The sequence below is a fragment of the Orbicella faveolata genome, unplaced genomic scaffold, assembly GCF_042242905.1.
Source record: "Orbicella faveolata isolate gen_17 unplaced genomic scaffold, um_ofav_v1 contig_35, whole genome shotgun sequence".
Taxonomy (NCBI): Eukaryota; Metazoa; Cnidaria; class Anthozoa; order Scleractinia; family Merulinidae; genus Orbicella; species Orbicella faveolata.
In genome coordinates, this window is record NW_028301564.1 from 2,087,515 (window position 1) to 2,115,204 (window position 27,690).

General features: G+C 40.9%; 4 protein-coding genes across 7 annotated transcripts; 2 read left to right on the forward strand and 2 right to left on the reverse strand.

Moving 5' to 3' along the window:
• Window positions 1–844: 844 nt before the first annotated feature.
• On the reverse strand, window positions 845–2,686 carry LOC110048362 (tumor suppressor candidate 2-like). The gene is made up of 2 exons (XM_020754150.2): window positions 2,241–2,686; window positions 845–1,631 (listed from the first exon to the last, which is right to left on the reverse strand). Exons 1-2 carry the CDS (start codon window positions 2,369–2,371, stop codon window positions 1,442–1,444), a joined length of 321 nt encoding a protein of 106 aa, XP_020609809.1. The 5' UTR covers window positions 2,372–2,686; the 3' UTR covers window positions 845–1,441.
• A 552-nt stretch (window positions 2,687–3,238) lies between these two features.
• LOC110048361 (uncharacterized) lies at window positions 3,239–27,130 on the forward strand. Of its 4 annotated transcripts, none has more exons than XM_089272593.1 (9): window positions 3,239–3,543; window positions 4,810–5,041; window positions 8,407–8,688; window positions 9,308–9,610; window positions 10,024–10,311; window positions 23,530–23,580; window positions 24,217–24,312; window positions 24,948–25,079; window positions 25,489–27,130. In XM_089272593.1, exons 2-9 carry the CDS (start codon window positions 4,957–4,959, stop codon window positions 26,304–26,306), a joined length of 2,055 nt encoding a protein of 684 aa, XP_089128719.1. In that variant the 5' UTR covers window positions 3,239–3,543; window positions 4,810–4,956; the 3' UTR covers window positions 26,307–27,130. The 4 variants fall into 4 exon arrangements, with proteins under 4 accessions (XP_089128719.1, XP_089128718.1, XP_089128721.1 ...); XM_089272592.1 differs by having other exon boundaries at window positions 4,831–5,041; XM_089272595.1 differs by having other exon boundaries at window positions 3,239–3,530.
• LOC149102627 (uncharacterized) lies at window positions 12,251–14,438 on the forward strand. The gene is made up of 2 exons (XM_089272596.1): window positions 12,251–12,375; window positions 12,775–14,438. Exons 1-2 carry the CDS (start codon window positions 12,321–12,323, stop codon window positions 13,614–13,616), a joined length of 897 nt encoding a protein of 298 aa, XP_089128722.1. The 5' UTR covers window positions 12,251–12,320; the 3' UTR covers window positions 13,617–14,438.
• LOC149102628 (uncharacterized) lies at window positions 15,785–17,475 on the reverse strand. The gene is made up of 2 exons (XM_089272597.1): window positions 17,074–17,475; window positions 15,785–16,058 (listed from the first exon to the last, which is right to left on the reverse strand). The coding sequence occupies exons 1-2, from the start codon at window positions 17,320–17,322 to the stop codon at window positions 15,822–15,824; spliced, it is 486 nt and encodes a 161-aa protein (XP_089128723.1). The 5' UTR covers window positions 17,323–17,475; the 3' UTR covers window positions 15,785–15,821.
• Window positions 27,131–27,690: the final 560 nt, after the last annotated feature.

Sequence of the window (27,690 nt, forward strand, 5' to 3'; positions counted from 1 at the left end):
ACCCCCAGCATTAAATTCACCAGTACCAGAAGCTTATCACCTGCCTCTGACGGTACCCATTTGTACTCCTTAGTAAAGAGAGGCACTGAGAATAAAGAGTCTTGCCCAAGAACACAACACAATGTCCCTGGCCAGGTCTTGAACCTGCACTGCTCAATCCGGAATTGAGCGCACTAAACTTGAGCTTTTAGTCTAATGCTGTACAAAATAGACCTGACCACCAACCCAAGTTCACTGCAGAGAGGATACTGCAGTTAACTATGGGCAGTGCAGTGACCTAAAGGTTACCGTGCATGACTTTGGATCATTCAAGGAGTCTAAGTTCAAGCCCTGGCCAGGGTCATGAAGCTGTGTTCTCGAGCAAGACACTCACACTAAGGTAAAAGTAAAGTCTGCATATGAGTCAAGTGGCACAATAGGCCAGAGCTTATCCCAGGTTCTGTAGCATGAGACAACCAGGAATATTTTTACTCCCTGGATGGGACGCTAGTCCATCACAGGGTTACCCCCAGCATTAAATTCACCAGTACCAGAAGCTTATCACCTGCCTCTGACGGTACCCATTTGTACTCCTTAGTAAAGAGAGGCACTGAGAATAAAGAGTCTTGCCCAAGAACACAACACAATGTCCCTGGCCAGGTCTTGAACCTGCACTGCTCAATCCGGAATTGAGCGCACTAATCATGAAGCCACCGCACCTACATTTAGGAGCAAGAGTACCAGCAAAATGTTGGCAGGTAACCTGACAGACCTGTGAAGGACTTGCATTCATCCAGGGTGTACTGTACTTCTAGTGGCTTCACGTCACAGAATCTAAAGTTAAGCACCAAGATTTAAAAGCTAGTTGGGTTAAAATGCTTTTAATTACTCTTTTTACCCTATATTACAATTGTAACTGTAAAATTAATCTTGTTTTATTTCCCATTGATGACAGTCTAAATACTGGTCAGCAAGACAAAAATTCACGCTTAGAACATTTGATGTAACAAGCCTGCTGGTCATTGGACGTGAGAAGTTACCTATTTAATTTTCCTCATTTACTGCATACCAGAGCCAACCAGGCCCGGGCAACAAGGATATCACAGGATATCACATGCACCCTTAAGGCATGTTAATCTGATGGAGATGAGCTTGAAGCACAAGGTTAAACTGCTTTCCGATACAACTTTCCAAGAGTTCAAAACAGTTCACATAAATTAAAGAACGGTAAGGCAAGAGTTCTTAGCATTCTTCACGAGAGTGAATAGAACTGATGTGATGCAAGCTGTTTTGACTGGCCCCGCTTTCAAAATGGTTGGCCCGGACATGCCTGGCTCATTAAATCCATGTGGTTTACGTTTCTTTCATTATTACATGCGATTCTTCTCAATGAATGACATTAACAGTGATTGTCTTCTGATAAAATCCACAGGCTGGGTCTCAATATCATGGTGTTATTACTCTAGTAACATGTCTCGCACATAACCACAGGAAAATCAACATGAAGTCTTGGATGTGGCAAGTCCACCAGTCCTTGAGGTAGCAACCGACGGGTCACTTTCTTCATGAAGAATTTCTTGCCTTTCTTGCTGGGCTTCACTTCTTCGTAAAATTCATGGGCTAAGTCGCCATCTTCATCAAAGTACATGGAGCTGTAGAAAAAAATAACGCGAAAATCTGAGGTCGGCGAGTGTTGAGCTTGCAAGTAAGCTTACTAGCATCACACAAAGTTAACACTCGCAAATAAACTGTCCAAAAATAAGCTGTTTCGTGTGGGTACAAAAGCTGTTTCATTAAAATACTGGTATAAGCAAGACAGGATAAGTACACGTTAATCTTTCTTTACATGAATAAGAACTACTGATAAGGAATTGTGACGCATTTCACCGACCAAAGAAGGCAAAGATCGTTCCATCTTTTGTACATTTAATTTATTTAATAAATCAAACTCAGTTTAACATAGCTTATTTGTAAGCTTTTTCCATTCCAAAAGCAAATAGCACGCCAACTGTTTGCAAAAATATAGAGAAAAGTGTTCACTTTTGATCTATTTTAAATACCAATTTATGAGATCGCATTCCGAATTTTACTCACCGATTCGTGTCGGAAAAAAAAATTATTCATTTGCTGTGACCTGACACAGCGCAAAAACAGTTTTCAATTTCGTTAATCACAAAATCACGCTAGGAATCCAAAACACCTCGAAGAAAAGAAACAAAGCTCCAAATGATACGACAGAAAGACGAAATAAGCTGAAATACCTTGTACGTTTCCAAACAAATGGCGTCGCAGATTTTAATGAGCCGCCATTTTCAAGGCCTCTTTGATTTTCTCCTCCACAGCTCAGCATGTACTGAAACCCACCATACATATTAGAAACGACTGATCCCATCCTGCTATCTTGATGTTAAGACATCTACTGGAAAACAAGCCATTAGCACAGACACTAATTTCGATTCAAAACCCAGCAATGTCTTTCGATTCAGTCAATCTCGAATGGCGGTCATTGGAGAACGACTGGAACTAGGGACATTTTTTAGCAGGGCCGAGGAGCGCAGGTTCAGAACTCGGCTCCTAGACTGCGCGCAGTAGGTTTTGGTGTCCTGAAAACTTGGAGCCTTGAAAAAAAGCGGATTTCCTTCAAAACCGAAAAACGGCCATAAAATCTACCGAACATATCAATCCACCAAACTCATCTCAGTGCTAAAAGGAAAAAAAAAGACTGAAAACCGTGAGAAAAAAATAGCAAAACCTAAAAACCAGAAATTTTTAAGTGCAAAAACCGAAACACCGATCTGAAAATGATTCAAAACCGTAAAACCACAACTCCCAAACTCGAGAATGGACAGAAGCGGAGTTGACTTATTTTGAACATTTCCTTAGTTTCTATTAAAACTTGACGAAATCGTTCAAAACTCTTTTAGCTGACTGTCCTTTTGGAGCAAAAATTTTCTCTACGCAAACCCCTCTGATCTACAAGTGCGCGGGTGGAAACTTCGGTGATTTCTCCTTCTCGGGTCGCTTCCCACGCTCTGTGTTAGAATACAGAATTTTCTTTGGGATAATCACGTAATCCTTCTTCTTGAAGGAGAAAAGATTGCGTGATGTGCCTTAAAACAATGTCTGCGTAATGGGTGTCCAACAACGCCACTAAGACGCTGAGCACACTGAGTGACAAAACACTTGAGGCACCTCGATTTTATTTTCTCATCACATCGCGTACCAGACGCCTCGAATATTCATCTGCTTGATTACTGGCCATTACTGGCGGAAGTTGTACAGTGCTGTCTAAAATTAAGACAAGATGTTTTGACGTGTTTTTGGGTTGTCAATCAAGCGTAACAAGCGTGCCAAAACTGCCTAGCACGTAGTGTTCACTTCAGCGAAAAGGTCACAAATCAAAGAAGTGTTGTATCACATTCCTGGAGGTTCAGAGTAGAATTCGCTGAGGCGCTCGTGAATACAGCCGACCATATTAGTAGACCTTCACGAAGAAAGTTGCTACTTCGTGCACAATGAAATTGTGATTGAATACTGATTTACGACTTCAAGTAAGTAACAGTGGTAAGTGCATTGTTTAATTTAATTGCTTTATGTGCATGCAGATTTGAGTAGTGTGGCAAGCTGGAAAAATTGCCCGTGTGTCGCTTAAACAATAAACTCAAGAGGAAGCTAGTAGTTCTTGAGGCTGGCAGATCTCGGCGCGAATCAGTAATTTTAACTTGAAGAATTTTACTGTGTCGCGATAAAGCTGTCATCATTTTAGGCCAACCAGCCGTTTTGATTCATATGACAATCGAATACAAATGTTGAGTGTACCGTCAAATTTGCGAATTGATGGTTTAACGTGCTATGTTGACAAATCTCTCACAAATCACAAGATATTGTTTGCCGAGATAGCGAGCTAAATTTAATTCATTAAGAAGGAAAACATAGTTTGACTGTTTAAAAACAGCATGCTTCACTAAACCTGTTCAGAAATCAAAGCCCTCGGCATTATTCTCAAGCTAATTCTGTCACAAAATTATCAATACAAAGGAAGAGGCAAGGGGGAGGGGGGGTGGTAATTCAAGCTATGTCGTATCTCTTTTCCTCGAAAATCCGTGAGGAAGAACGCAAAACAAGTGAGCGTGCGAGCATGGCATGTTATTTTGCGTTCTTCCTCGCGTTCTTTCCCACGAAATTTCGAGCAAAAGAAAGACTGCTCGCAGTCTATTATATGTCGTGTTATCAATGGTTGGAGAGGGAGCAGAGCGAAGGGGGCTACAAGAGGAAGCTGTTAAACTGGGTTTCATGTGTTTGGGGTAGGGCGCAGACCCATATAGTTAGAATGTTTGTATTTGCTTTTCCCGGAACTCTGAATCGGAAGTTACGTTTCAACTGATTCATTGCTGAATCGTGATTTTATTACAACAACACAGGAAACATTTAGGACTCAGTGGCGAAAAAAAAGCTAAACGTGCCCTTGATTACAGATACCCTTCACACTTTTGTTCAAATTCTCTGGCGCGTTCATTATTTTCTATTGAACCGATTTGGATTTTCGTCACCCTTCTATCAGTATGTGTCAGTAGAAATTAAATCTTCGCACCTTTGTAAAGAAGATTCATATTATCGCCATTTTTCGAACACTTTTTATGACTTAGATTAATACTCTGTAAAGCTCTGTGTGTATAAAGTCATTAGAGCGTTAAAAATCGTCGCGCGAAAGACCGTACCCTTGACTTCTGCTGGCAAGTTTGCCAAAAATACCAACTTATTGTATTCTTTAGCGTTTTATTGTCTGCTCAAGTTACAAGCGCACGCCTTCTCAGCTTTGTATTCTTATAGGGGAAGTTGTACTCCTAATAGGAACTGAGTTGAAACCAACCCTGGACTTTGTGTGGATTTGTGGTTTCTCGATTTTTCCAAACAACCTGAAGTGTACAGCAGATATCACAGATCAGTTTGAAGGAAGCGCGAAGCAAGACTGTCGACATGTTTGAAGTTGGAAGACGTTTCGTGGCAATATATCTGACCTGTGGTATGATAAGCTTGGCAAGATTTAGCTCGGCCTCTAACAGTAAGTATAAGCGACAATTTTCTTTTACTAACTTAGGAAGTGTTAAAAGTTCTTTGTACTTGATGTGAGTACTCGTGAGCCACCTTTTTCTTCCCCGGTTCAAACATTGATAGCGATATTGAAGTTAGGATTTCAATCGGATTTACCCGAGATCAAATATTTGAGTTTTCCCATGACGTTTCATTCTCAATTGGTTCTCGGATGTTGTTGTTTTAATGTTATTTTAAAAATTCACACGATAGCCTGACGTAAACGTATTTTCTCACGGGTCTTAATGGCCTTGAGAAGTGAAAAAAGATTTAACTCACAAAGAATATCATCAGTCCAAGATTCCCCTTGGAGTAACGAGTTGAAGAGATGTTATGACTGAAGATGTCACATTAAATCGGCACTCTGTTCAGATACGGTGCTGTTTATCAAAGCTGCTCCTTTAGACACGAGTTAGACTTCCAAAGTTTCTCTGTTTTCCGGCTTCGTGTGGTCTTTTTTAATCCATTCGTTGGAAAGGAAATTTCGTCCCTTTCCCGAACTATTATAATTGCCTTGAAAATTACCCATTTCAGCACTACTTTGGCATCCCGGAATTCTTTGGTTTCATTTCAACAAATTCGACCTTTTAGGGAAGGGTGAAACTTGCCATATGTTTTGTCGTATCTCGCTGAAATCGAGTCGCAACTACAATGGATAAAAACATATCGCCGAAACAGGAGGAGACTTGCAATTCACCGTTGTTTTGTAGCTTTGTAGAGTAATGTAAATCTGGCTATCCTTGCAATGATAACAATTTATCAGCTGAAACAAATCAAACAGATTGTTTAATGACCCTTTTGTAATTAATTAAAGGAGATGAAAGTATTCAATTAATAGTGCGATTTTACATAGTAAATCTCCCTCATATTTAGTAAGGAGACTCAGTCCCGGCTTATTCATCGGACGTTATTATTTTGGTAACGGAAAGAAAACGCGCCAGAAGTGATGAAAGCCAAGCAAGCCAAGAAAAAGTGATGAACTGTAACATACTTCTATGCTTGTAATCCTGTGTCTCTTACCCAAACACTTGTTCCAATTTGCACTATGGAATCTTTTTATCCAATTTATTTTTATATTTGAAAATCTTTCACCGAAAAACGACTTCCTTCCTGTAAGACATTTTTCTCAGTACCTTGACCCTCTCTTGAATTAACAAATTCCAGTCAAAACCGCAATACGTAGGCCGATAAAAAAAAATACGAAATTAATGCAAATAGGATTAAATTAACCGGCTCCAGATAGACTGAAGAACACAGAACAATAGCTGAACTTTTGATGACTAAGCACCGCAATATTAACCTCCATTTAAATCGGAACTTTTTATGTCGAACTGATACTCCTAAAACAGTCAGAAGTGAGGCACTGATTGAGTCTTCGTCGCCGGCAAAATTTCTCAGTCCTTGTTCAGTAAGCTCGTTTGCACGACGTGTGACATCTTCAGTTGGAGAAGAAAACCATTTAAACAACGCGAATTATAACGTTTTTCCTTTAGTTTATTCAAAATTATTTCAAACGACAGCGAAAGAGTCTACGCGCGGTTTTAAATGAAGCGATGAAAAAAAAAACTAACGCCGGAAGAAAACTGAAATGTAAGCTTACAAAATGGATAAATCTGCTCAAAAGAGGATTGTTGAAACGGTATCGGCAGTTTTATCGGCCTGGTGCTGTAGAAGAGGTTGTCTATTTACCGAGTTAGGATTTCGAGTTGGATTTCGAGTTGGATTTTCGAGTTGGATTTTCGAGTTAGGATTTTTTGGCGGGATTTTTTCGGTGGGATTTCCAATAAAGTTTCAGTGGTTTGATGATTTAAATGGTTGACAGGCCAAACACGACTCCTATTGGTCAAGATAGAGCTAGCCAATGGCGTAATGTACTTTTCGATCCTTATTAGTTTGAAGCTCGACCTCGTTACTTTGTGTTTCTTTGACGGCATTTTTTTCTAGATTTCTAGGCACTCGATGGCTTAACTGTGGCATCAGTGTAAAATGCAGTTGACAAGCCAACACGACTCCTATGGTTTGTGACATTTGTACATTTGCCGTTCTCTGTTCGGTCACTCGACCTTTTTGTTGCTTCATTCGTGTTTTTTCACTTCATGCTGTGTTATGAGAAGGAATTTTAAGTAAAGTTGAGCCGTAAGACCGTGCTATAGCAAAATTTTTAGAGGTCATAGGTCTGTATGATTCAGTTCCGCTCTTATCTGCATGTCCTTTCGTCGAGTTTGACACCCCTGTAATTTTCCATGTGTTTATGTTTTTTAAGGCTCATTTATATTCCAAGATAAGTTTTAAAGTCTCCAAGTGTTTGCTTTCGAGGTACAAAATATGAAATTTACCGTGAAAATTTTGCTTACTTGCATTCCATATTGTGACGCCGGGCCGGCTCTGATTAGAACTGTTTGCAAGTATAGTGGGTAGATTCTTATCACGGACATTATATTATTTGACATGTCCTTGTACGTTTTTCTTCTGAGACGCCGTAGCTTTACTTCGAGAAAGCTATACGTTTCTCCAGAAACATTCTTCTGTTTCTTGCAGCTATCGATCTGATCGAGCTAATGTTTCTCGAGCACGATGTACAGCTGAGGTTTATTCCTCCTTTTGGTCGTTCTGGCACCACGTAAATGTAGCTGTTTACGCGCAGTAAAAAGGCAAATCACTAGCCCCACCCCTACAGGAATTCTTTTGTTGGTTGCATTGCACTGGAAATCTACGAGACGGTTCACGGACAAACTAGCTGAGATCGTTGCAGCTGGATTACTAGTAACCATCTCGAAAAGACCGACTCTACATCCTTAAACGTAAAATCAACTCGAAATTCTAACTCGAAAATCCAACTCGAAATCCTAACTCGAAAATCCAACTCGAAATCCTAACTCGAAAATCCAACTCGAAATCCTAACTCGAAAATCCAACTCGAAATCATAACTCGAAAATCCAACTCGAAACCCTAACTCGAAAATCCAACTCGAAATCCTAACTCGGAAGTTAGTTTGTCTCGCTGTAGAATGGACTTTAAGAGGTAAACATTTGATTGACAGGTAGAAAAAACAATAATTAAAAGCTTATCTTTTTCCTCGAACAACTCTCTCAGAAAACTGTTCTTTTCACGGAACAGATCATCATATCCGCGAATAAATATCCGGCCTAATCAGCATAATAGAGGTTTCATTGTTTATTTAGTCGTCAGACACATTAACACGATATCAGCTGATTAATGATTTTGTGAGAGGCGCTTAGCGTCAGGTATAAGCTATTTTCGCTTCAAACAAAAAGCCCCGTGTATCGGCAAATTCTCAAAAAGGTATTTTCATTTTTTTTTTTTGGTGGCTCCAGGTAAACCAACAGACCTTCGAGTCGCAAGTGTTCGCGACCTTAAGATCATGCTGAAATGGAAGAGACCGCTGACTACTGCTGGCGCACCAGACAGTTCAGTTCTGTCATATATGGTGTCCTACCAGGTTGTTGGGAGCGGCCCCGGAAGACGGGTGCCCGCGACATCAGAGAGCGCTGAACTTGACTTACAAGATAACAAACAGTATAACATTTACGTTAAAGCCGTTAGACCAAACCAAAGCACTTGGTCGGATGTCTTTGGATTACATACTAACACTTTGGGTGAGTTTGGACTCGTATTTTCTCCCTCGAAAGAAAGCTTTTTAAAAGCTGCAATTTCTATGGATAAAACTCTCCATGGTTATTTTGTGGGAGAGAGACCGATTTACATGGCCCTACATCTGACTTCAGAGTTTATCAAACACGACGACAATGTGTTAAGTGGAAACATTGTCAACTTTGAAACGCGCGAGGAAACCGCGATTCTATCTGTTCTAAGGGACTGACCATTATTTTATTTGAGGCGTGGTGAAGGGGTGAGAGTTGGGCTATTTTCTGGGGCATGAAATTTTTCAGTCACCTTTAGGTTGTGAGTGTTTTTTTGGTAGACAATAGCTTGCTCAAGAATTTTTTCAAAGTCAAACACAGGGCCTTTATAGTAGACAGCACTGCTCGATTTTTTCCCCATGGCTCCCACTGCGTTTTTTTTTTTTTTTGTTAGCAGTTTTTGCTGTGAAGGAATTTTTTTTTTCTTTTGAAAATTGCTCAACATGCTTGTCTGGCTATAGTCAAGATGTTGAAGTTATCTGTTGCACCTATCTGCCATACACATTGTATGTCGTGTTTTATGTCTCCCAGTGGATAATAATATTATTTGACATAAACTTTTCTTCATGTACAGTTCCTGCGAAACCCATCAATCTCCGTGTGTCCAGTGTGAACCGTTTGAGAATCACCGTCGTCTGGAACAGTCCATCAGTTACTAAGACTGGGATAACAGATACATCGAGATTAAACTACTATGTTCGTTTCAAGAACGTAGAAAGCAAAGCGACAAGACAAATACAAAGTTCTACAGAAAAAGCTTCTTTTACTCTTAAGGCAAACACAAGATATGAGATACAGGTCAAAAGCTATAAAGTGTTCAATGACCGTGTGGCTGGTTCGTGGTCGGACTCGTTGACAATCAAAACAAATGAATCAGGTAAGAGCTGCGCTCGCAATCACTAGTTCTCGAAACAAAATCTTTCCTCCCAATTCAACCAAGGCCCCGTCTCCTATTGGGAGTGTGAGGTCCTGGGTAATAGGTTTGCAATGCTCAGCTGATGAAAAGCGCGGGAACTGAGTCGCGCGGGTTGAGCCACGTGATAGTTAAGGTCTCCCTATGATTGGTCAACAAGGCCATCATTCTCTATTGGCACGAGAACTTTGTCCCGCATTTTCTAAGTAATTAAATCCGAGATGTAAAGATCTTAATCAACTAGACAATAAATCGTGATTTCAATCTCTCTACTTTTCCCGAGCATGGCTCAGGTTGCAAGACTTGCACGTACATTTTGTTCTGGTTGGTTCCTTCCGCTGTCTATAATGAACCCGCTGTTTTTTGTTTGCTTCCAGTCCCAACTAAACCACCAACCAACGTCAAAGTCGTCTCCAGTACTCTCTCTTCCATAAAGGTTTCATGGGGCCCAATCCCTAAAGATGATCGTAATGGTGTCATTCTGGGCTATGTTGTGTTCTATCGTGAAGGTACTTCTGTGTCATGGTCTGAAATCGATGCGAGCCTGGTCTATACTCAAAACCTGACTGGTCTGACAAGCGGAAAATTGTATTCCGTCAAAGTAGCAGGATATACCAAGATGGGACGAGGAACCAGATCCGGTTCAAAAAGTATTATTCTTGGAGGTAGTATATTTCCATGATGCTTCCAGCCTAACGAAAAAAGACGCCTAGTGTTTACGCGCTCAATATCAATTTTCCCGCTAGCGCTCGAGGAACTTTTGACAATCTATTTAAAGCATTCCATACCGATGACTTCGCTTCGGACAGATCCGTGTAGAGTGTCAGTAAGAAATGGTTGTTGCGCGCGAAATTTTTTAAAACATATCAGATTTTAGGGTGAAATATCTCGGATCCCTTTAGAACGTTGCTATTTTGACGATAACTTATTGATGCAAGAGGGGTTTTTTTTGTTAAGATACTACAAGCAGAACTCTGTGATAGTCACTCGATCAATGTTTACATGGTGTAAATTTTGAAGAAACGTCGGTTACAGAAAATCAGTCTCACTTGTCATCTACTGACGTGCACCATGTTTTTTGTTTGCAGGCCAGTTTATCACTACTACAAGAAAGGTTACTACACAAAAGCCACCAACAGGTTATTCTCCCTTTATTCTTTCTTTACTTTATTCGCTTACTCTTCCCTATAGGTTTTCTTTTAATCGTGTCCGGCCCAGAGCTTTATTTAATTCCAAATTTCATCGCACTACTTTTCCCGCCAAAAATCATGCTTCGTGGAGTGCAACCACAAGCCTTTTCGTGCTCTGCAAAACATTTTTTTTTTCGCTTTACATATAACATTGACTGTAAAGCCAAAAATTTTTTTGCAGAGCGCGAAAAGGCCTAAGTACGAGTTCAGCGCTACAGTGTTACGCAGGACTTGTAAGTAGCGGTTTTCTCTGTAAGGTCGGGTAAGAAATAACAACAGGAGACAAAGGTAAAATATTCGTTCTTTTCATTCCTTTATTTACTCTCTTCCTATTCAACAAGATTGTGTGCTCCCTGTGGTGCGACCATAACCTCGCTTCCAGTTTCTTCCTTAGCGTTTGCAAACGCCTTAACCGGTCTGAAACAAACGAAGTCATTGGTTAGAAAACGTTGCCAAGATCTATCCATAGACTAAACTGCTGTCTTTAGATCAAGCGTTTTAGCGGGGCAGCGCTGTCGTGTACTGCGCTGAACTGGCTGTTCTGCAGGATAACTTAACTGTAAAAAGCAAAACAAAACAAAACAAACCTCCTTATGTGGCGTGTGCTTCGAACAAGAGCAAGGAAGCAAGGTACTATTTTAACCTGCTTAATATCTGATTTTTATTCTTGCACAACAGTTTCTGAAAAGCCACACAGCACCTCTCGAACAGCGAGCGTAAAGACAATTGGTACAGTAGAGAGTGTGTCCACTGAAGCCCCTGGTAATACAACAGGTTGGTAGAGCTCATTTCCAGGCTGACTCATTTACTTTCTTCTAATCCCTTTTAATTAGTACAAATCTAATAACTTCTATCACGAATGCCGCTCTCTGATTGGATACGCTACTCACTACCTATTCTGTGATAGATAGTGAGTAGCGTAATGCGCTTGTTAACAAAATTACGGCCGCTTCTTGGCGTTTTCGAAACGTCTGTGAAGAGTATTTAGACAGAGTTTTGAACGACTAGTAGATTTATACTAAAGCAATTAGATTATTCGCTCTCGATTTCTATGCGTGATAGTTGACGAGGGCGCAGCCCTCGTCAACTATCACGCAAAAGAAAACTTGAACTCATAATCTAATTGTTAAGTAATACTAAAATCGAAGTCTAATCGATATGCATAAACATCCTTCTTACCCGCTGCATTCTATAGTAGTTATGGTGGATGTAGCTTTACCTACATCTAGACGTCTGCGGCTTCCTTTGTCACAGGCAGAAGCAAAGGGAATAGTAGAGCTAGGAAGGATAGGCTGTTTGCTAACGAGATACAACCGGCTTGAACTATTAATAAATGATCCAACGGCTGAGGAATGCAGTACTTGCTGACGTGAAAACTTCTTTTTCTTTTTCTTTTTCTTTTTTCTTTTCTTTACGCTAAAACATCGACTCGTTCACCGGGTGAAACAGCTATCAGGCGATCATCTGTTCCTTCAGTGTCTTCTATGCCGGGTGATCTCTCTCGTCAATCCACGCCAGAAGCTGATTCGGATGGTACAGGTAAGTTGTGCTCAAGTGCTTCGAGTAAACTTGGTTGAATGTCCGAGGCGCACCTAGTGCAATATATATATGCCGCTTGCTGTAACCAAGATAAGCCTAAACTTAAAAACTAATCATTACCTTTGAAGGCTTCCTAGGGAGAATGGGATACGTGTTGCATTGATCACATAAAAAAATGTCGCATTTTCTCTCCTGTTACGTTCCCCTAGCGTAACCTGTGTAGCAGGCGTGTACGGAGGAGCTGGTTGAGGGGGGGAGGGGGGAGCGGGCATTTTTCGCCTCCCGTGCTATTTTACTTCCTGCAACGAAGGCTACCCTAGAGATGTCAGCCCCATTGTTTCTTAATATTAGTCTTTTAGCACGCGGAGAATAACATATATATTATTTGGTCATTCTCAGCTCACGAAGTAACCAAAGAGAACTCTTTGAAAAAGATTCTACTGATAGGAGTTCCGGTAGCCTGCGCATTCCTCTTGTTAATTATATTAATAGTCTTCATCGGACGTTCCCGCAAGAGAAAACAATTGCATCAAAACGGTGAGGTTACGAAGTCGAAACGTCGAAAGAGGTCGAAAGACGTTGTTACACGGGGTGCCTTCAGCGTGAGATATGAAACCCCCTCGGGAAACACTACGCTGGGCAGCGACTCCATGACTGAGGGGCTCTTACAGACGGCGGACGAACCGGATCAACCTGTTATCGTTGTACAAGAGGCAAATGGCTCCCTACCAAGGGCGGAGGCAGAAGATGTCCCTTTGATAACAGCTGGTGATTCTGACAAATGCGATCATTTGAGAGTTGATTTGAGCGCGGAGCAAAAACAACTTGAAGAAGGACGCGCTTCAGGATTGTACGAAAGTATTGGGTCTCTTGGAAAAGCTGGGTGCTCCAATGAAACGAGACGCGACGACGGAAAGAGTGACGACGAAAAGAGTGACGACGAAGAGCGTTATGTCACGCAAGAACAAATCGATGCCACGCGTGACAAAGCTTCGTCACAGACCCAGGCTGATTACAAAACTCCCAACGGTCACTATAAAACGCCCAAGGCAGAAGTTCATTATAAAACGCCCAAGACAAGGGTTGCCAAGGATGTTCCTGATTACCAGAACGTCGCAGATAAGGAACACGTCTACGAGACCCTCGGTTTGAAGCACCCAGGGGATCCTGTGTATGAGAATACCAGAGCTTCATCCGACAATGCTGACAGGGGCGAGCAGAATGAATCAAGTCCCATTTAAATTACAAACTCTTTAAACACACGACGCTTGAATCCTTTAATACGGTCATTTGGAGGATCATTTACGAATCGGAATTTCTGTCGTCTAGTCCACCGCCGGATCAGAGTAGCACAATATCAAAGCTAGCCTGAGAAAAGGCTCCCGGCGAGGGTGGAAAGAAAACATAGAGCGAACGAAGCGCTTCGCTCGCCGAAAGTCTTTTGTTTTTTTCGCCCTCATCGGCTCGCGTCGGTCGCCTAATTTTTTTTCTGACCTTGCCAGGAACCTAGCTGGAGCCTGTTCGCAGGCTAAGGCATAACCAAGTCGTCTTCGGAACAGGTCTTCCGTAAAATAAGCCAAGTTGTTACATTAAGTCGGAAAAAAATGAATAGAATTGTTCCCTTTAAGTCGGGATGACTCGTAAGCCTCGAATTAGATTTCGCGGGAAATTTTGTCCATTGGAGGCTGGGGAAACCACTGCAAATACAGAGGTACATATTTTTGTAAACAAATTAAGATTTAATGTTCAAAAAGTAAAAGAGTATTGTTACAGGCCGGCGAGAATATTTTTTGAGTAAAGTTTTTTAACTGAATTGAGAGGATAAAGTTTCATCGTGCTGAATCTGGGCATTAACCCAGATCAAGAAAGAGACAATGAATTCAGTGGGAAGAGTTAGGTGTATTTTTTAGCTGAATTAATGCGACTGCATTTTATAACTGAGTTAATTGGACTGTATAACTTCATTTTGCAACTGAGTTATAAAATATAGTCGTGTCATTCCCAGACGTATTTGTGGGCTTATTTGTTTGCAAATTAAAAGTCGAGAGTAATTTCCTCTGTCACCCTGTGTGTTAAATGCAATTAAAAGAAAGTGAAAAAAATGTATGGCTTAACGCAAGTAAGTTGCAAAAAAACAACTACCAGTCGAGGAAGCTGTTGGCAATACAACGGAAGTTTTAACTGAACAGCTAAATCAATAAGCCACTGCCTTCGTCATTAGAAGATCCAAAGAAAAATCTTCTATCAAGCCTTGACTATTGTACATGTGGTGTTGGGGCAGATGTGGGTGTTATGTTGTTAGTCAGGGCGCCCTTGCCGTTGTGGGTATTGTGGTCCGTTTTGGGGGCGTCAACCACAACACCCGTGGTGCCCACAACTGCTTAAACGCCTACAAACTTTTCTGCGAAAACGCCCACGAGCTTCATAACTTAATTAACCACACCAGACAGCCAGCACCCACCTACGACCACAAACACCAACCATGTTATCAATTTCATTTTTTTCTTAATTTACCATGTTACCTATCTGTTATTATTCTAAAAACCATTCAAATGAGGCGGCTAAGAACGTCTAACGTATCGTCTTGAAGATTCGAAAATATTTCAGTCTTGTGAGAGACAAAAAAAAAATGATCTGTGGCAAGTCTAGCCAAAATGCAAACACTTCTGAACACGACTGCGCGTCAATGCGACTTAACGCAGGAAGAAAATAGGACGCGCAAGGTATGACGCGCATTGGAAGAATGCGTTTGCCTTTCTAACAAGGCGAGTCTGTCAATTTTACGGTACTCGCCTGCGCTCTATTGAGGGAGAGATTTGTCACTCTGTTTTCGGTGCCTTCGTATAGTATTGCAGCGTTGAAACAGACTTCTGTTTTTTTATCCCACCAGAGATAAATTTTGATATCCGTACACGGATCAAGTTTTGTAGTTATTCAATTAACTTAAATATAGAAGAATTTTTGATCGACTCCTTTGGTCCCAAGTGGTATCTTTGGACAACATCTCAATCTAGTTTGGTGAAAGCATGACGAACCACACTTTTGTAACAACTAACCACCACCACAAACCTGAAACCCGGAGCTACAAGTGTTAACAAATATCGAAAAGTCTGCTAAACTAACCAGAAAGCGTAACCTGCTGTGGAAAAAGTAGATTGCACTTGTTTGAACTTTACGATAAGCTGAAATAAATCTTGCGTCTCATTGGAGAAACTTTTTGAACTAGGTGAAGAAAACCTAGTTATCTTTTTTCACAAGTGGCAATTTTCCGATAATAAACATTTATTCGGGTTACTTTCTCTGTCAAAAACAGTATATAAAAGTATAAGGGTTTGGACTACGGGGAAGAACTTCCCTGTAGAAAAGTATACCTCACCGAGTTTCAGCCCCACAAACAAATGACCAAAGATTAGGAAACAAAATTTTATTTGTCATTTTCTAAAATGTCAGAGCAGCGAGTCCAAAATGGATGGCTTAAACAGTCTGCCTTCTGTCTTCTTACACACCACACTGCCTTGATGCTCTGAGGAGGGATTAGTCATCAGGGCCTTCTCCAGATAGTATAGCTCACTGACATTGTGAGTAGCTAAGTACTGGGGCAAGTTGTTGTACCAGAAACCTACATCACCAGTACCATGTGCATCGTCAGACAGTGTAAGTTTAGCTCCAGAAGTCAGAAGATACTATGAGAAAAAAAGATGCAAATGATAATTATCATAATTATATCAGTTCTGAGATTTAGGCGATAAAGAAAAGTTCTAAGTGTCCTTCACTTGATTTGTTTTTGGTAAATGTTACAGAAAATTAGCAACTCCATTTTAATGAACTTGCTTGGTTCCATACATAATTTTATAATTTTAGCCTGTGAACAAGTTCTGGTTGGAAGGATCTGACTGCGGCTAAAAGGGCCAAGAAAGAACTGGTTGATAGTGAAGTGGCTGGGGGTGGTGGTGGGGATTGGGGTGGCTCTCCTCCTCTCTCTCCCCAACTCACTCTTCTCTCCTCTTTATTCCCACTTTCTCTCACACCATTGTCAACTAGAGAGCCTGTTAACAGGCTAACATAATTTTGATTTGTGTTTTGTCATAGCCTGCACTTGGCTGTTTGGAATCAGAAAAGGCATTTTGCTGTGGGCAGAAATTTGTAACATCTAAGTTTTTTATTTACAGGAATTGGCTGCACTATGTCTTTAGAAATGAAACTACAATGTAGCATTACACTATATTTTCCAAGAATCAATGACTGCAGAAAACTTAGTAATTCCAGTCTTGTTTAAATGTCTGTCCTCTGCAGAGGTTCAAAATGTTCATTATAGAGAGTCACTGTGCAAGGTGAGTGCAGGCACAAAGTTGAATGGATCTCCGACGTTGCCCTTCACCTAACCCTGCACCTGCACTTGCATCGTTCAGCATGTTCTCCCCACCCAAAAAAAATCCTTTGAGCCTCTGTGGAGGAGAGAGACATTTAAAAATTTTGCTGATCAACAAGTTTTTTTGCATGGGAATTAGAGAAACAGAGTGCAAATCATCGCTTGACTTGAACTAAAACTACTGCCCAATATTAAAATTTCAACAGCAGGTATCTAGTTAAGGAAATTATTAGATATTTCATTCCTCTACAAAAAAAGTATGACAACTTCCCTTTACAAAGTAGAGGCAATCCAAATACAGTACTGAATCATCATTTCGCTATTCTTACCTGAAGAATCCGTGTGTGAGGGTATGGATACTTCAGATTCTTTCTTGGTGATGCACCACTTGTATTTATCTCAAACAAAGCTCCATAGGAGTTCCCAAAGTCTATATTCCGAACAATCTTCTCCCAAATCAAATCTGTAATTTCAAAATCAGTTCGATAAAGTCTGATGACATCAAAGTGACAAAATGATTTGAAATCACTCATTTGACAATGAGAATTAAACTTCATGCAGAACAGACCAGAATACATCTGGACCAAATTTAGTTGCAATCGGTGCAATGCTGGACTTGCTTGGATCAACAATTACCAAAAACAGGCAAGCCGCAGTCCATTGTTGTTAATCTGATTTGCGTCATCTCAGTGCTAAAAGGAAAAAAAAAAAGACTGAAAACCGTGAAAAAAAAAAAAAAATAACAAAACCTAAAAACCAGAAATTTTTAAGTGCAAAAACTGAAACACCGATCTGAAAATGATTCAAAGCCGTAAAACCGAAAACCACAACTCCCAAAATCGAGAATGGACAGTAACGGGGTTGACTTATTTTGAACATTTCCTTAGTTTCTATTGAAACTTGTCGAAATCGTGCAAAACTCTTTTAGCTGACTGTCCTTTTGGAGCAAAAATTTTCTCTACGCACACCCCTCTGATCTACAAGTGCGCGAGTGGAAACTTCGGTGATTTCTCCTTCTCGGGTCGCTTCCCACGCTCTGTGTTAGAGTACAGAATTTTCTTTGGGGTAATCACGTAATCTTTCTTAATAAAGTGTATTATCGTTTGTCGTGTTCTTTCCTTACCACCAGTGTCTACAGGAAACCAACACATACTGACCAGTACCTAGCGTATGACTCACACCACCCTCGTTCAGTAAAGCGCGGTATTGTGAAGTGTCTGTACGACAGGGCTAAACGTCTTGTCACCAAACCATCAGTAATCGCTGGAGAGAAGAAACATCTGTCATCTGTACTTGTTTCTAACGGATATCCCTCCTCTTTTGTACAGAAGATCACAAAGGCACGAACAACCCCAAGAAGAGAGCCTGTCGCGGAATTTAAATCCACCGCCGTTTTACCTTATGTCCAAGGAGTTTCGGAGTCTCTCCGCCGCTGCCTAGAACAACAAGGCATTCGCACCGTCTTTAAGTCCGACACGACACTTCGGTCACACTTAGTGCGACCAAAGGACACCGTCAACCCGGCTAAACAAGATGGTGTTGTCTACAGGATTCCCTGTGAGTGCGGCAAAGTCTACATCGGGGAAACAGGGAGATCTATGCAGGAGAGGATCAAAGAACACGACAGGGATATACGACTCGCCCGTACCCAGACCTCCGCCGTTTCTGAACACACCCACGAGACCGGCCACTATCCTATCTGGAATGAGGTCAAGTTTATTGATCGAGATCCTCACTGGTACACACGTAGGGTCAAGGAAGCTATTCACATAAGACTTCACCCTAACAACATCAACAGGGATAGTGGAATTGAAATTCCTGAAGCATGGATACCCACGATCAAGAAACACAACAACAGGACAACGGTACAACAGCGGACCACTGAGGGAACAGCCACTCGCCGGAATAATGGAACAATAGGAGGATCGAAATGCACCAATCACAGCCGACCTTTGTGATATAAATGATACCGTGCAATCAGTCGACCTTATCGCCTGAAGAAGACTAGCAGTAAGCAGTCGAAACGTCGCGATCTACATCTCAAGTGACTACATCGTGAGACAAACGATAATACACTTTATTATTGCATCTACCACGATGAATAACAACAACCTTTTCCTCGACAGTAATCTTTCTTCTTGAAGGAGAAAAGATTGCGTGATGTGCCTTAAAACAATAGGCTGATTTAGCAAGAGAACGGGAACGTCACTTGACGACGGCGCGCGCAGTACAAATACCCAAATATGGTCAGATGACGACTGTAGGGCACGCGGAATAACCTGGATTCTGTTCTAATTTGACCATATTTGGGTATTTGTACTGCGCGCGCCGTCGTCAAGTGACGTTCCCGTTCTCTTGCTAAATCAGCCTAATGTCTGCGTAGTGGGTGTCCAACAACGCCACTAAGACGCTGAGCACACTGAGTGACAAAACACTTGAGGCACCTCGATTTTATTTTCTCATCACATCGCGTATTAGACGCCTCGAATATTCATCTGCTTGATTACTGGCCATTACTGGCGGAAGTTGTACAGTGCTGTCTAAAATTAAGACAAGATGTTTTAACGTGTTTTTGGGTTGTCAATCAAACATAACAAGCGTGCCAGAGTAGAATTTGCTGAGGCGCTCGTGAATACAGCCGACCGTATTAGTAGACCTTCACAATGAAAGTTGGTACTTCGTGCACAATGAAATCGTGATTGAATACTGATTTACGACTTCAAGTAAGTAACAGTGGTAAGTGTATTGTTTAATTTAATTGCTTTAGGTGTATGCAGATCTAAGTAGTGTGAAGCAAGCTGGAAAAATTGCCCGTGTGTCGCTTAAACAATAAACTCAAGGCGAAGCTAGTAGTTCTTGAGGCCGGCAGATCTCGGCGCGAACCAGTAATTTTAACTTGAAGAATTTTACTGTGTCGCGATAAAGCTGTCATCATTTTAGGCCAGCCAGCCGTTTTGACTTATATGACAATCGAATGCAAATGTTCAGTGTACCGTCAAATTTGCGAATTAATGGTTTAACGTGCTATGTTGACAAATCTCTCACAAATCGAAAGATATTGTTTGCCGAGATAAGCGGGCTAGATTTAATTCATTAAGAAGGAAAACATAGTTTGACTGTTTAAAAAACACCATGCTTCACTAAAACTGTTCAGAAATCAAAGCCCTCGGCATTATTCTCAAGTTCTGTCACAAAAATTATCAATACAAAGGAAGAGGCAAGGGGGAGGGGGGTGGTAATTCAAGCTATCTCGTATCTCTTTTGCTCGAAAATCCGTGGGGAAGAACGCAAAACAAGTGAGCGTGCGAGCATGACATGTTATTTTGCGTTCTTCCTCGCGTTCTTTCCCACGAAATTTCGAGCAAAAGAAAGACTGCTCGCAGTCTATTACAGTAAACACCCGCATATAAGAACACATGGATTAAGAACATCAGGCTGAAATTTGGCAAATAAAGCACCACTTTTATAAGAACAATATCAGCCTGGAAAAAAAATAATGTTCTTATAAAATGGGAAGGGTGTCAAAATTACACAAATTACCATAAACACACCTGCTGACCAATGGTATTAGCTAAGTTTTGGGCACCTTTGTTCTCCTCAGAATATCTACAGAACTATACATACACCCTTCTTGTTACTGTTTTGTTACATTACTGATTACAGTAGACCTATTTGAACATTAGGTTTTTAATTATTGTTCCATCAATTTATGTAATTGTCCAAAAACATGATTAAAATTTCTAGCAACATTTTTTATGCTGTACAGCACTGAATTTAAAAAAATTTAAGAACATTTAAGAACATCCTGAGGCTGATTTTTCACTAAGCATCCGATAAATAAGAACACAATCAGTCTGACCTCTGAAATTGTGTGTTCTTATATGCGGGTGTTTACTGTATATGTCGTGTTATCAATGGTTGGGGAGGGAGCGGAGCGAAGGGGGCTACAAGAGGAAGCTGTTAAACTGGGTTTCATGTGTTTGGGGTAGGGCGCAGACCCATATAGTTAGAATGTTTGTATTTGCTTTTCCCGGAACTCTGAATCGGAAGTTACGTTTCAACTGATTCATTGCTGAATCGTGATTTTATTACAACAACACAGGAAACATTTAGGACTCAATGGCGAAAACTGAAAGCTAAACGTGCCCTTGATTACAGATACCCTTCACACTTTTGTTCAAATTCTCTGGCGCGTTCATTATTTTCTATTGAACCGATTTAGATTTTCGTCATCCTTCTATTAGTATGTGTCAGTAGAAATTAAATCTTCGCACCTTTGTAAAGAAGATTCATATTATCGCCATTTTTCGAACACTTTTTATGACTTAGATTAATACTCTGTAAAGCTCTGTGTGTACAAAGTCATTAGAGCGTTAAAAATCGTCGCGCGAAAGACCGTACCCTTGACTTCTGCTGGCAAGTTTGCCAAAAATACCAACTTATTGTATTCTTTAGCGTTTTATTGTCTGCTCAAGTTACAAGCGCACGCCTTCTCAGCTTTGTATTCTTATAGGGGAAGTTGTACTCCTAATAGGAACTGAGTTGAAACCAACCCTGGACTTTGTGTGGATTTGTGGTTTCTCGATTTTTCCCAACAACCTGAAGTGTACAGCAGATATCACAGATCAGTTTGAAGGAAGCGCGAAACAAGACTATCGACATGTTTGAAGTTGGAAGACGTTTCGTGGCAATATATTTGGCCTGTGGTATGATAAGCTTGGCAAGATTTAGCTCGGCCTCTAACAGTAAGTATAAGCGACAATTTTCTTTTACTAACTTAGGAAGTGTTAAAAGTTCTTTGTACTTGATGTGAGTACTCGTGAGCCACCTTTTTCTTCCCCGGTTCAAACATTGATAGCCATATTGAAGTTAGGATTTCATTCGGATTTACCCGAGATCAAATATTTGAGTTTTCCCATGACCTTTCATTCTCAATTGGTTCTCGGATGTTGTTGTTTTAATATTATTTTTAAAAATTCACACGATAGCCTGACGTAAACGTTTTTTCTCACGAGTCTTAATGGCCTTAATTAAAAAGTGAAAAAAGATTTAACTCACAAAGAATATCATCAGTCCAAGATCCTCCTTGGAGTAACGAGTTGAATACATGTTATGACTGAAGATGTCACATTAAATCGGCACTCTGTTCAGATACGGTGCTGTTTATCAAAGCTGCTCTTTTAGACATGAGTTAGACTTTCAAAGTTTCTCTGTTTCCCGGCTGGTCGTTTTTCAACCATTCGTTGGAAAGAAAATTCCTCCCTTTCCCAACCTGTTACAACTGCCTTGAAAATTACCCATTTCAGCACTACTGTGGCATCCCGGAATTCTTTGGTCTCATTTCAACAAATTCGACCTTTTAGGGAAGGGTGAAACTTGCCATATGTTTTGTCGTATCTCGCTGAAATCGAGTCGCAACTACAATGGATAAAAACATATCACCGAAACAGGAGGAGACTTGCAATTTACCGTGGTTTTACAGTTTTGTAGAATAATGTAGATCTGGCTATCCTTGCAGTGATAACAATTTATCAGCTGAAACAAATCAAACAGATTGCTTAATGACCCTTTTGTACTGATTAATTAAAGGAGATGAAAGTATTCAATTAATAGTGCGATTTTACATAGTAAATCTCCCTCATATTTAGTAAGGAGACTCAGTCCCGGCTTATTCATCGGACGTTATTATTTTGGTAACGGAAAGAAAAAGCGCCAGAAGTGATGAAAGCCAAACAAGCCAAGAAAAAGTGATGAACCGTAATATGCTTCTATGCTTGTAATCCTGTGCCTCTTGCCCAAACACTTGTTCCAATTTGCACTATGGAATTTTTTTATCCAATTTATTTTATATTTGAAAATCGTTCACTGAAAAACGACTTCCTTCCTGTAAGGCATTTTTCTCAGTACCTTGACCCTCTCTTGAATTAACAAATTCCAGTCAAAACCGCAATACGTAGGCCGATAAAAAAAAAAAATCCGAAATTAATGCAAATAGGATAAAATCAACCGGCTCCAGATAGACTGAAGAACACTGAACAATAGCTGAAGTTTTGATGACTAAGCACCGCAATATTAACCTCCATTTGAATCGGAATTTTTTATGTCGAACTGATACGCCTGAAACAGTCAGAAGTGTGGCACTGATTAAGTCTTCGCCGCCGGCAAAATTTCTCACTCCTTGTTCAGTAAGCTCGTTTGCACGACGTGTGACATCTTCAAATGGAGAAGAAAACCATTTAAACAACACGAATTATAACGTTTTCCCTTTAATTTAATCAAAATTATTGCAAACAACAGCGAAAGAGTCTATGCGCTGTTTTAAATGATACGATGAAAAAAAAAAAAACTAACGCCGGAAAGAAAACTAAATGTAAGCTTACAAAATGGATAAATCTGCTCAAAAGAAGATTGTTGAAACGGTATCGGCAGTTTATCCGCCTGTTGCTCTGGAATGGACTTCAAGTGGTAAACATTCCATACCGATGACTTCGCTTCGGACAGATCCGTGTAGTGTGTCAGTAAGAAATGGTTGTTGCGCGCGAAATTTTTTAAAACATATTAGATTTTTGGGGTGAAATATCTCGGATCCCTTAAGAACGTCGCTGCTTTGACGATAACTTATTGATGCAAGAGGGGTTTTTTTTGTTAAAATGCTACAAGCCGAACGCTGTAATTGTCTCTCGATCAATGTTTATATGGTGTAAATTTTGATGAAACGTCAGTTACAGAAAATTAATCTCACTTGTCATCTAGCTACTGATGTGCACCATGTTTTTTGTTTTCAGGCCAGTTTATCACTACTACAAGAAAGGTTACTACACAAAAGCTAACAACAGGTTATTTTCTTTACTTTATTCGCTTACTCATCCATATAGGTTTTCTTATAATCCTGTCCGGCTCAGAGCTTTATTTACTTCCAAATTTCATGGCGCAAAAATCATGTTTCGCGAAGTGCAACCATAACCTCGCCTCCAGTTCTCCCACCCATGCAAATGATCGAATTGGACCTGAAATGAAACTGTTTGGAATGAAGCTCGTTAAAGCTTCAGGATTCCAAATCAAATTTAAATTGACATGGCACTTTTTCGTTTCGTTTCTTATTTCAAAATTAAGCTTTTTCGACTGCCAAATCGACAGGCACGCCAACGAAACAAACAATAACAATTATCGCAAAGTTTTCTTCCTTAGCGTTTGCAAACGCCATAACCGGTCTGAAACAAACGAAGTCATTGGTTAGAAAATGTTGCCAAGATCTATCCATAGACTAAACTGCTGTCTTTAGATCAAGCGTTTTAGCGGGGCAGCGCTGTCGTGTACTGTGCTGAACTGGCTGTTCTGCAGGATAACTAAACTGTAAAAAGCAAAACAAAACAAAACAAACCTCCTTATGTGGCGTGTGCTTCGAAGAAGAGTAAGGAAGCAAGGTACTATTTTAACCTGCTTAATATCTGATTTTTATTCTTGCACAACAGTTTCTGAAAAGCCACACAGCACCTCTCGAACAGCGATTGTAAAGACAATTGGTACAGTAGAGAGTGTGTCCACTGAAGCCCCTAGTAATACAACAGGTTGGTAGAGCTCATTTCCAGGCTGACTCATTTACTTTCTTCTAATCCCTTTTAATTAGTACAAATCTAATAACTTCTATCACGAATGCCGCTCTCTGATTGGATACGCTACTCACTACCTATTCTGTAATAGATAGTGAGTAGCGTAGTGCGCGCTTGTTAACATAATTACGGCCGCTTCTTGGCTTTTTCGAAGTGTCTGTGTAGAGTATTTAGATAGAGTTTTGAACGACTAGTAGATTTATACTAAAGCAATTAGATTATTCGCTCTCGATTACTACACGTGATAGTTGACAAGGGCTGCGCCATCGTCAACTATCACACAAAAGAAATCTCGAACTCATAATCTAATTGTTAAATAATGCTAACATCGAAGTCTAATCGATATGCATAAGCATTCTTCTTACCCGCTGCACTCTATAGTAGATATGGTGGATGTAGCTTTGCCTACGGCGTCTACGACTTCCTTTGTTGCAGGCAGGAACAAAGGGAATAGTAAGCATTTCCAGGGTAAGCTGTTTGCTAACGAGATACAGCCGGCTTGAACTATTAATAAACGATCCAACGGCTGAGAAATGCAGTGTTTGCTGACGTGAAAACTTCTTTCTTTTTTTTCGTACATGTCTTGCCGACAGATCCCTACGCTAAAACATCGACTCGTTCACCGGGTGAAACAGCTATCAGGCGATCATCTGTTTCTTCAGTGTCTTCTATGCCGGGTGATCACTCTCATCAATCCACGTCAGAAGCTGATTCGGTTGGTACAGGTAAGTTGTGCTCAAGTGCTTCGAGTAAACTTGGTTGAATGTCCGAGGCGCACCTAGTGCAATGTATATATGCCGCTTGCTGTAACCAAGATTAGCCTAAACTTAAAAACTAATCATTACCTTTGAGGGCTTCCTAGGGAGAATGGGACACGTGTTGCATTGATCCCATAAAAAAATGTCGCATTTTCTCTCCTGTTACGTTCCCCTAGCGTAACCTGTGTAGCAGGCGGGTACGGAGGAGTGCGGAGGGGGGGGGGGGGGGGGAGGAACGGGCGTTTTTCGCCTCCCGTGTTATTTCTCCGTTTGCACCTGCAACGAAGGCTACCCTAGAGATGTGAGCCCCATTGTCTCTTAACATTAGTCTTTTAGCACACAGAGAATAACACGTTTATTATTTGGTCATTTTCAGGTGAAGAAATAACCAAAGGGAACAAGATTTTACTGATAGGAGTTCCGCTGGCCTGCGCATTCCTCTTGTTAATTATATTGATAGTGTTCATCGGGCGTTCCCGCAAGAGAAAACAATTGCATCAAAACGGTGAGGTTACGAAGTCGAAACGTAGAAAGAGGTCGAAAGACATTGTTACATGGGGGGCCTTCAGCGTGAGATATGAAACCCCCTCGGGAAACACTACGCTGGGCAGCGACTCCATGACTGAGGGGCTATTGCAGACGGCGGACGAACCGGATCAACCTGTTATCGCTGTACAAGAGGCAAATGGCTTCCTACCAAGGGCGGAGGCAGAAGATGTCCCTTTGATAACAGCTGGTGATTCTGACAAATGCGATCATTTGAGAGTTGATTTGAGCGCGGAGCAAAAACAACTTGAAGAAGGACGCGCTTCAGGATTGTACGAGAGTATTGAGTCTCTTGGAAAAGCTGGGTGTTCCAATGAAACGAGACGCGACGACGGGAAAAGTGACGACGAAGAGCGTTATGTCACGCAAGAACAAATCGATGCCACGCGTGACAAAACTTCGTCACAGGCCCAGGCTGATTATAAAACTCCCAACGGTCACTATCAAACGCCCAAGGCAGAAGTTTATTATAAAACGCCCAAGACAAGGGTTGCCAAGGATGTTCCTGATTACCAGAACGTCGCAGATAAGGAACACGTCTACGAGACCGTCGGTTTGAAGCACCCAGAGGATCCTGTGTATGAGAATATCAGAGCTTCATCCGACAATGCTGACAGGGGCGAGCAGAATGAATCAAGTCCCATTTAAATTACAAACTTTTTAAACACACGACGCTTGAATCCTTTAATACGGTCATTTGGAGGATCATTTACGAATCGGAATTCCTGTCGTCTAGTCCACCGCCGGATCAGAGTAGCACAATATCAAAGCTAGCCTGAGAAAAGGCTCCCGGCGAGGGTGGAGAGAAAACATAGAGCGAACGAAGCGCTTCGCTCGCCGAAAGTCATTTGTTTTTTTTGGCGCTCGTCGGCTCGCATCGGTCGCCGAATTTTTTTTTCCGATCTTGCCTGGAACCTAGCTGGAGCCTGTTCGCAGGCTATGGCACAACCAAGTGGTCTTCGGAACAGGTCTTCCGTAAAATAAGCCAAGTTGTTACATTAAGTCGGAAAAAAATGAATAGAATTGTTCCCTTTAAGTCGGGACGACTCGTAAGCCTCGAATTAGATTTCGCGGGAAATTTTGTCCATTGGAGGCTGGGGAACCCACTGCAAATACAGAAGTATATATTTTTGTAAACAAATTAAAATTTAATGTTCAAAAAGTAAAAGAGTATTGTTATAGGCCGGCGAGAATATTTTTTGAGTAAAGTTCTTTAAATGAATTGAGAGGATAAAGTTTCACCGTGCTGAATCTTGTCATTAACCCAGATCAAGAAAGAGACAATGAATTTAGCGGGAAGAGTTAGGTGTATTTTTTAGCTGAATTAATGCGACTGCATTTTATAACTGAGTTAATTGGACTGTATAACTTCATTTTGCAACTGAGTTATAAAATATAGTCGTGTCATTCCCAGACTTATTTGTGGGCTTATTTGTTTGCAAATTAAAAGTCGAGAGTAATTTCTTCTCTCACCCTGTGTGGTTAATGCAATTAAAAGAAAGTGAAAAAAAAATGTATGGCTTAACGCAAGTAAGTTGTAAAGAACCAACTACCAGTCGAGGGAGCTGTTGGCAATAGAACGGAAGTTTTAACTGAACAGCTAAATCAATAAGCTACTGCCTTCGCCATTAGAAGATCCAAAGAAAGATCTGCTATCAAGCCTTGACTATTGTACATGTGGTGTTGAGGCAGATGTGGGTGTTATGTTGTTAGTCAGGGCGCCCTTGCCGTTGTGGGCATTGTGGTCCGTTCTCCGGGCGTCAACCACAACACCCGCGGTGCCCACAACTGCTAAAACGCCTACAAACTTTTCTGCAAAAACGCCCACGAGCTTCATAACCTGATTAACCACACCAGACAGCTAGCAACCACCTACGACCACAAACACCGACCATGTTATCTATCTTAATTTTTTTTCTTAATTTACCATGTTACGTATCTGTTATTATTCTAAAAACCCATTCAAATGAGGCGGCTTAGAACGTCTAACGTATCGTCTTAAAGATTCGAAAAGATTTCAGTCTTGTGAGAG

Excerpts from the sequence above, each read along its gene's own strand:
- LOC110048361 (XM_089272593.1), top strand. The coding sequence starts at position 4,957 with ATGTTTGAAGTTGGAAGACGTTTCGTGGCAATATATCTGACCTGTGGT. Across the intron at positions 8,689-9,307 it reads ATTACATACTAACACTTTGG|TTCCTGCGAAACCCATCAAT; the intron begins GTGAGTTTGGAC and ends CTTCATGTACAG. Across the intron at positions 23,581-24,216 it reads TACACAAAAGCTAACAACAG|TTTCTGAAAAGCCACACAGC; the intron begins GTTATTTTCTTT and ends CTTGCACAACAG.
- LOC149102628 (XM_089272597.1), bottom strand. The coding sequence starts at position 17,322 with ATGTATTCTGGTCTGTTCTGCATGAAGTTTAATTCTCATTGTCAAATG. Across the intron at positions 16,059-17,073 it reads CTCACACACGGATTCTTCAG|TATCTTCTGACTTCTGGAGC; the intron begins GTAAGAATAGCG and ends TTTTTCTCATAG.
- LOC110048362 (XM_020754150.2), bottom strand. The coding sequence starts at position 2,371 with ATGGGATCAGTCGTTTCTAATATGTATGGTGGGTTTCAGTACATGCTG. Across the intron at positions 1,632-2,240 it reads TTTGTTTGGAAACGTACAAG|CTCCATGTACTTTGATGAAG; the intron begins GTATTTCAGCTT and ends TTTTTTCTACAG.
- LOC149102627 (XM_089272596.1), top strand. The coding sequence starts at position 12,321 with ATGCCGGGTGATCTCTCTCGTCAATCCACGCCAGAAGCTGATTCGGAT. Across the intron at positions 12,376-12,774 it reads AGCTGATTCGGATGGTACAG|CTCACGAAGTAACCAAAGAG; the intron begins GTAAGTTGTGCT and ends GGTCATTCTCAG.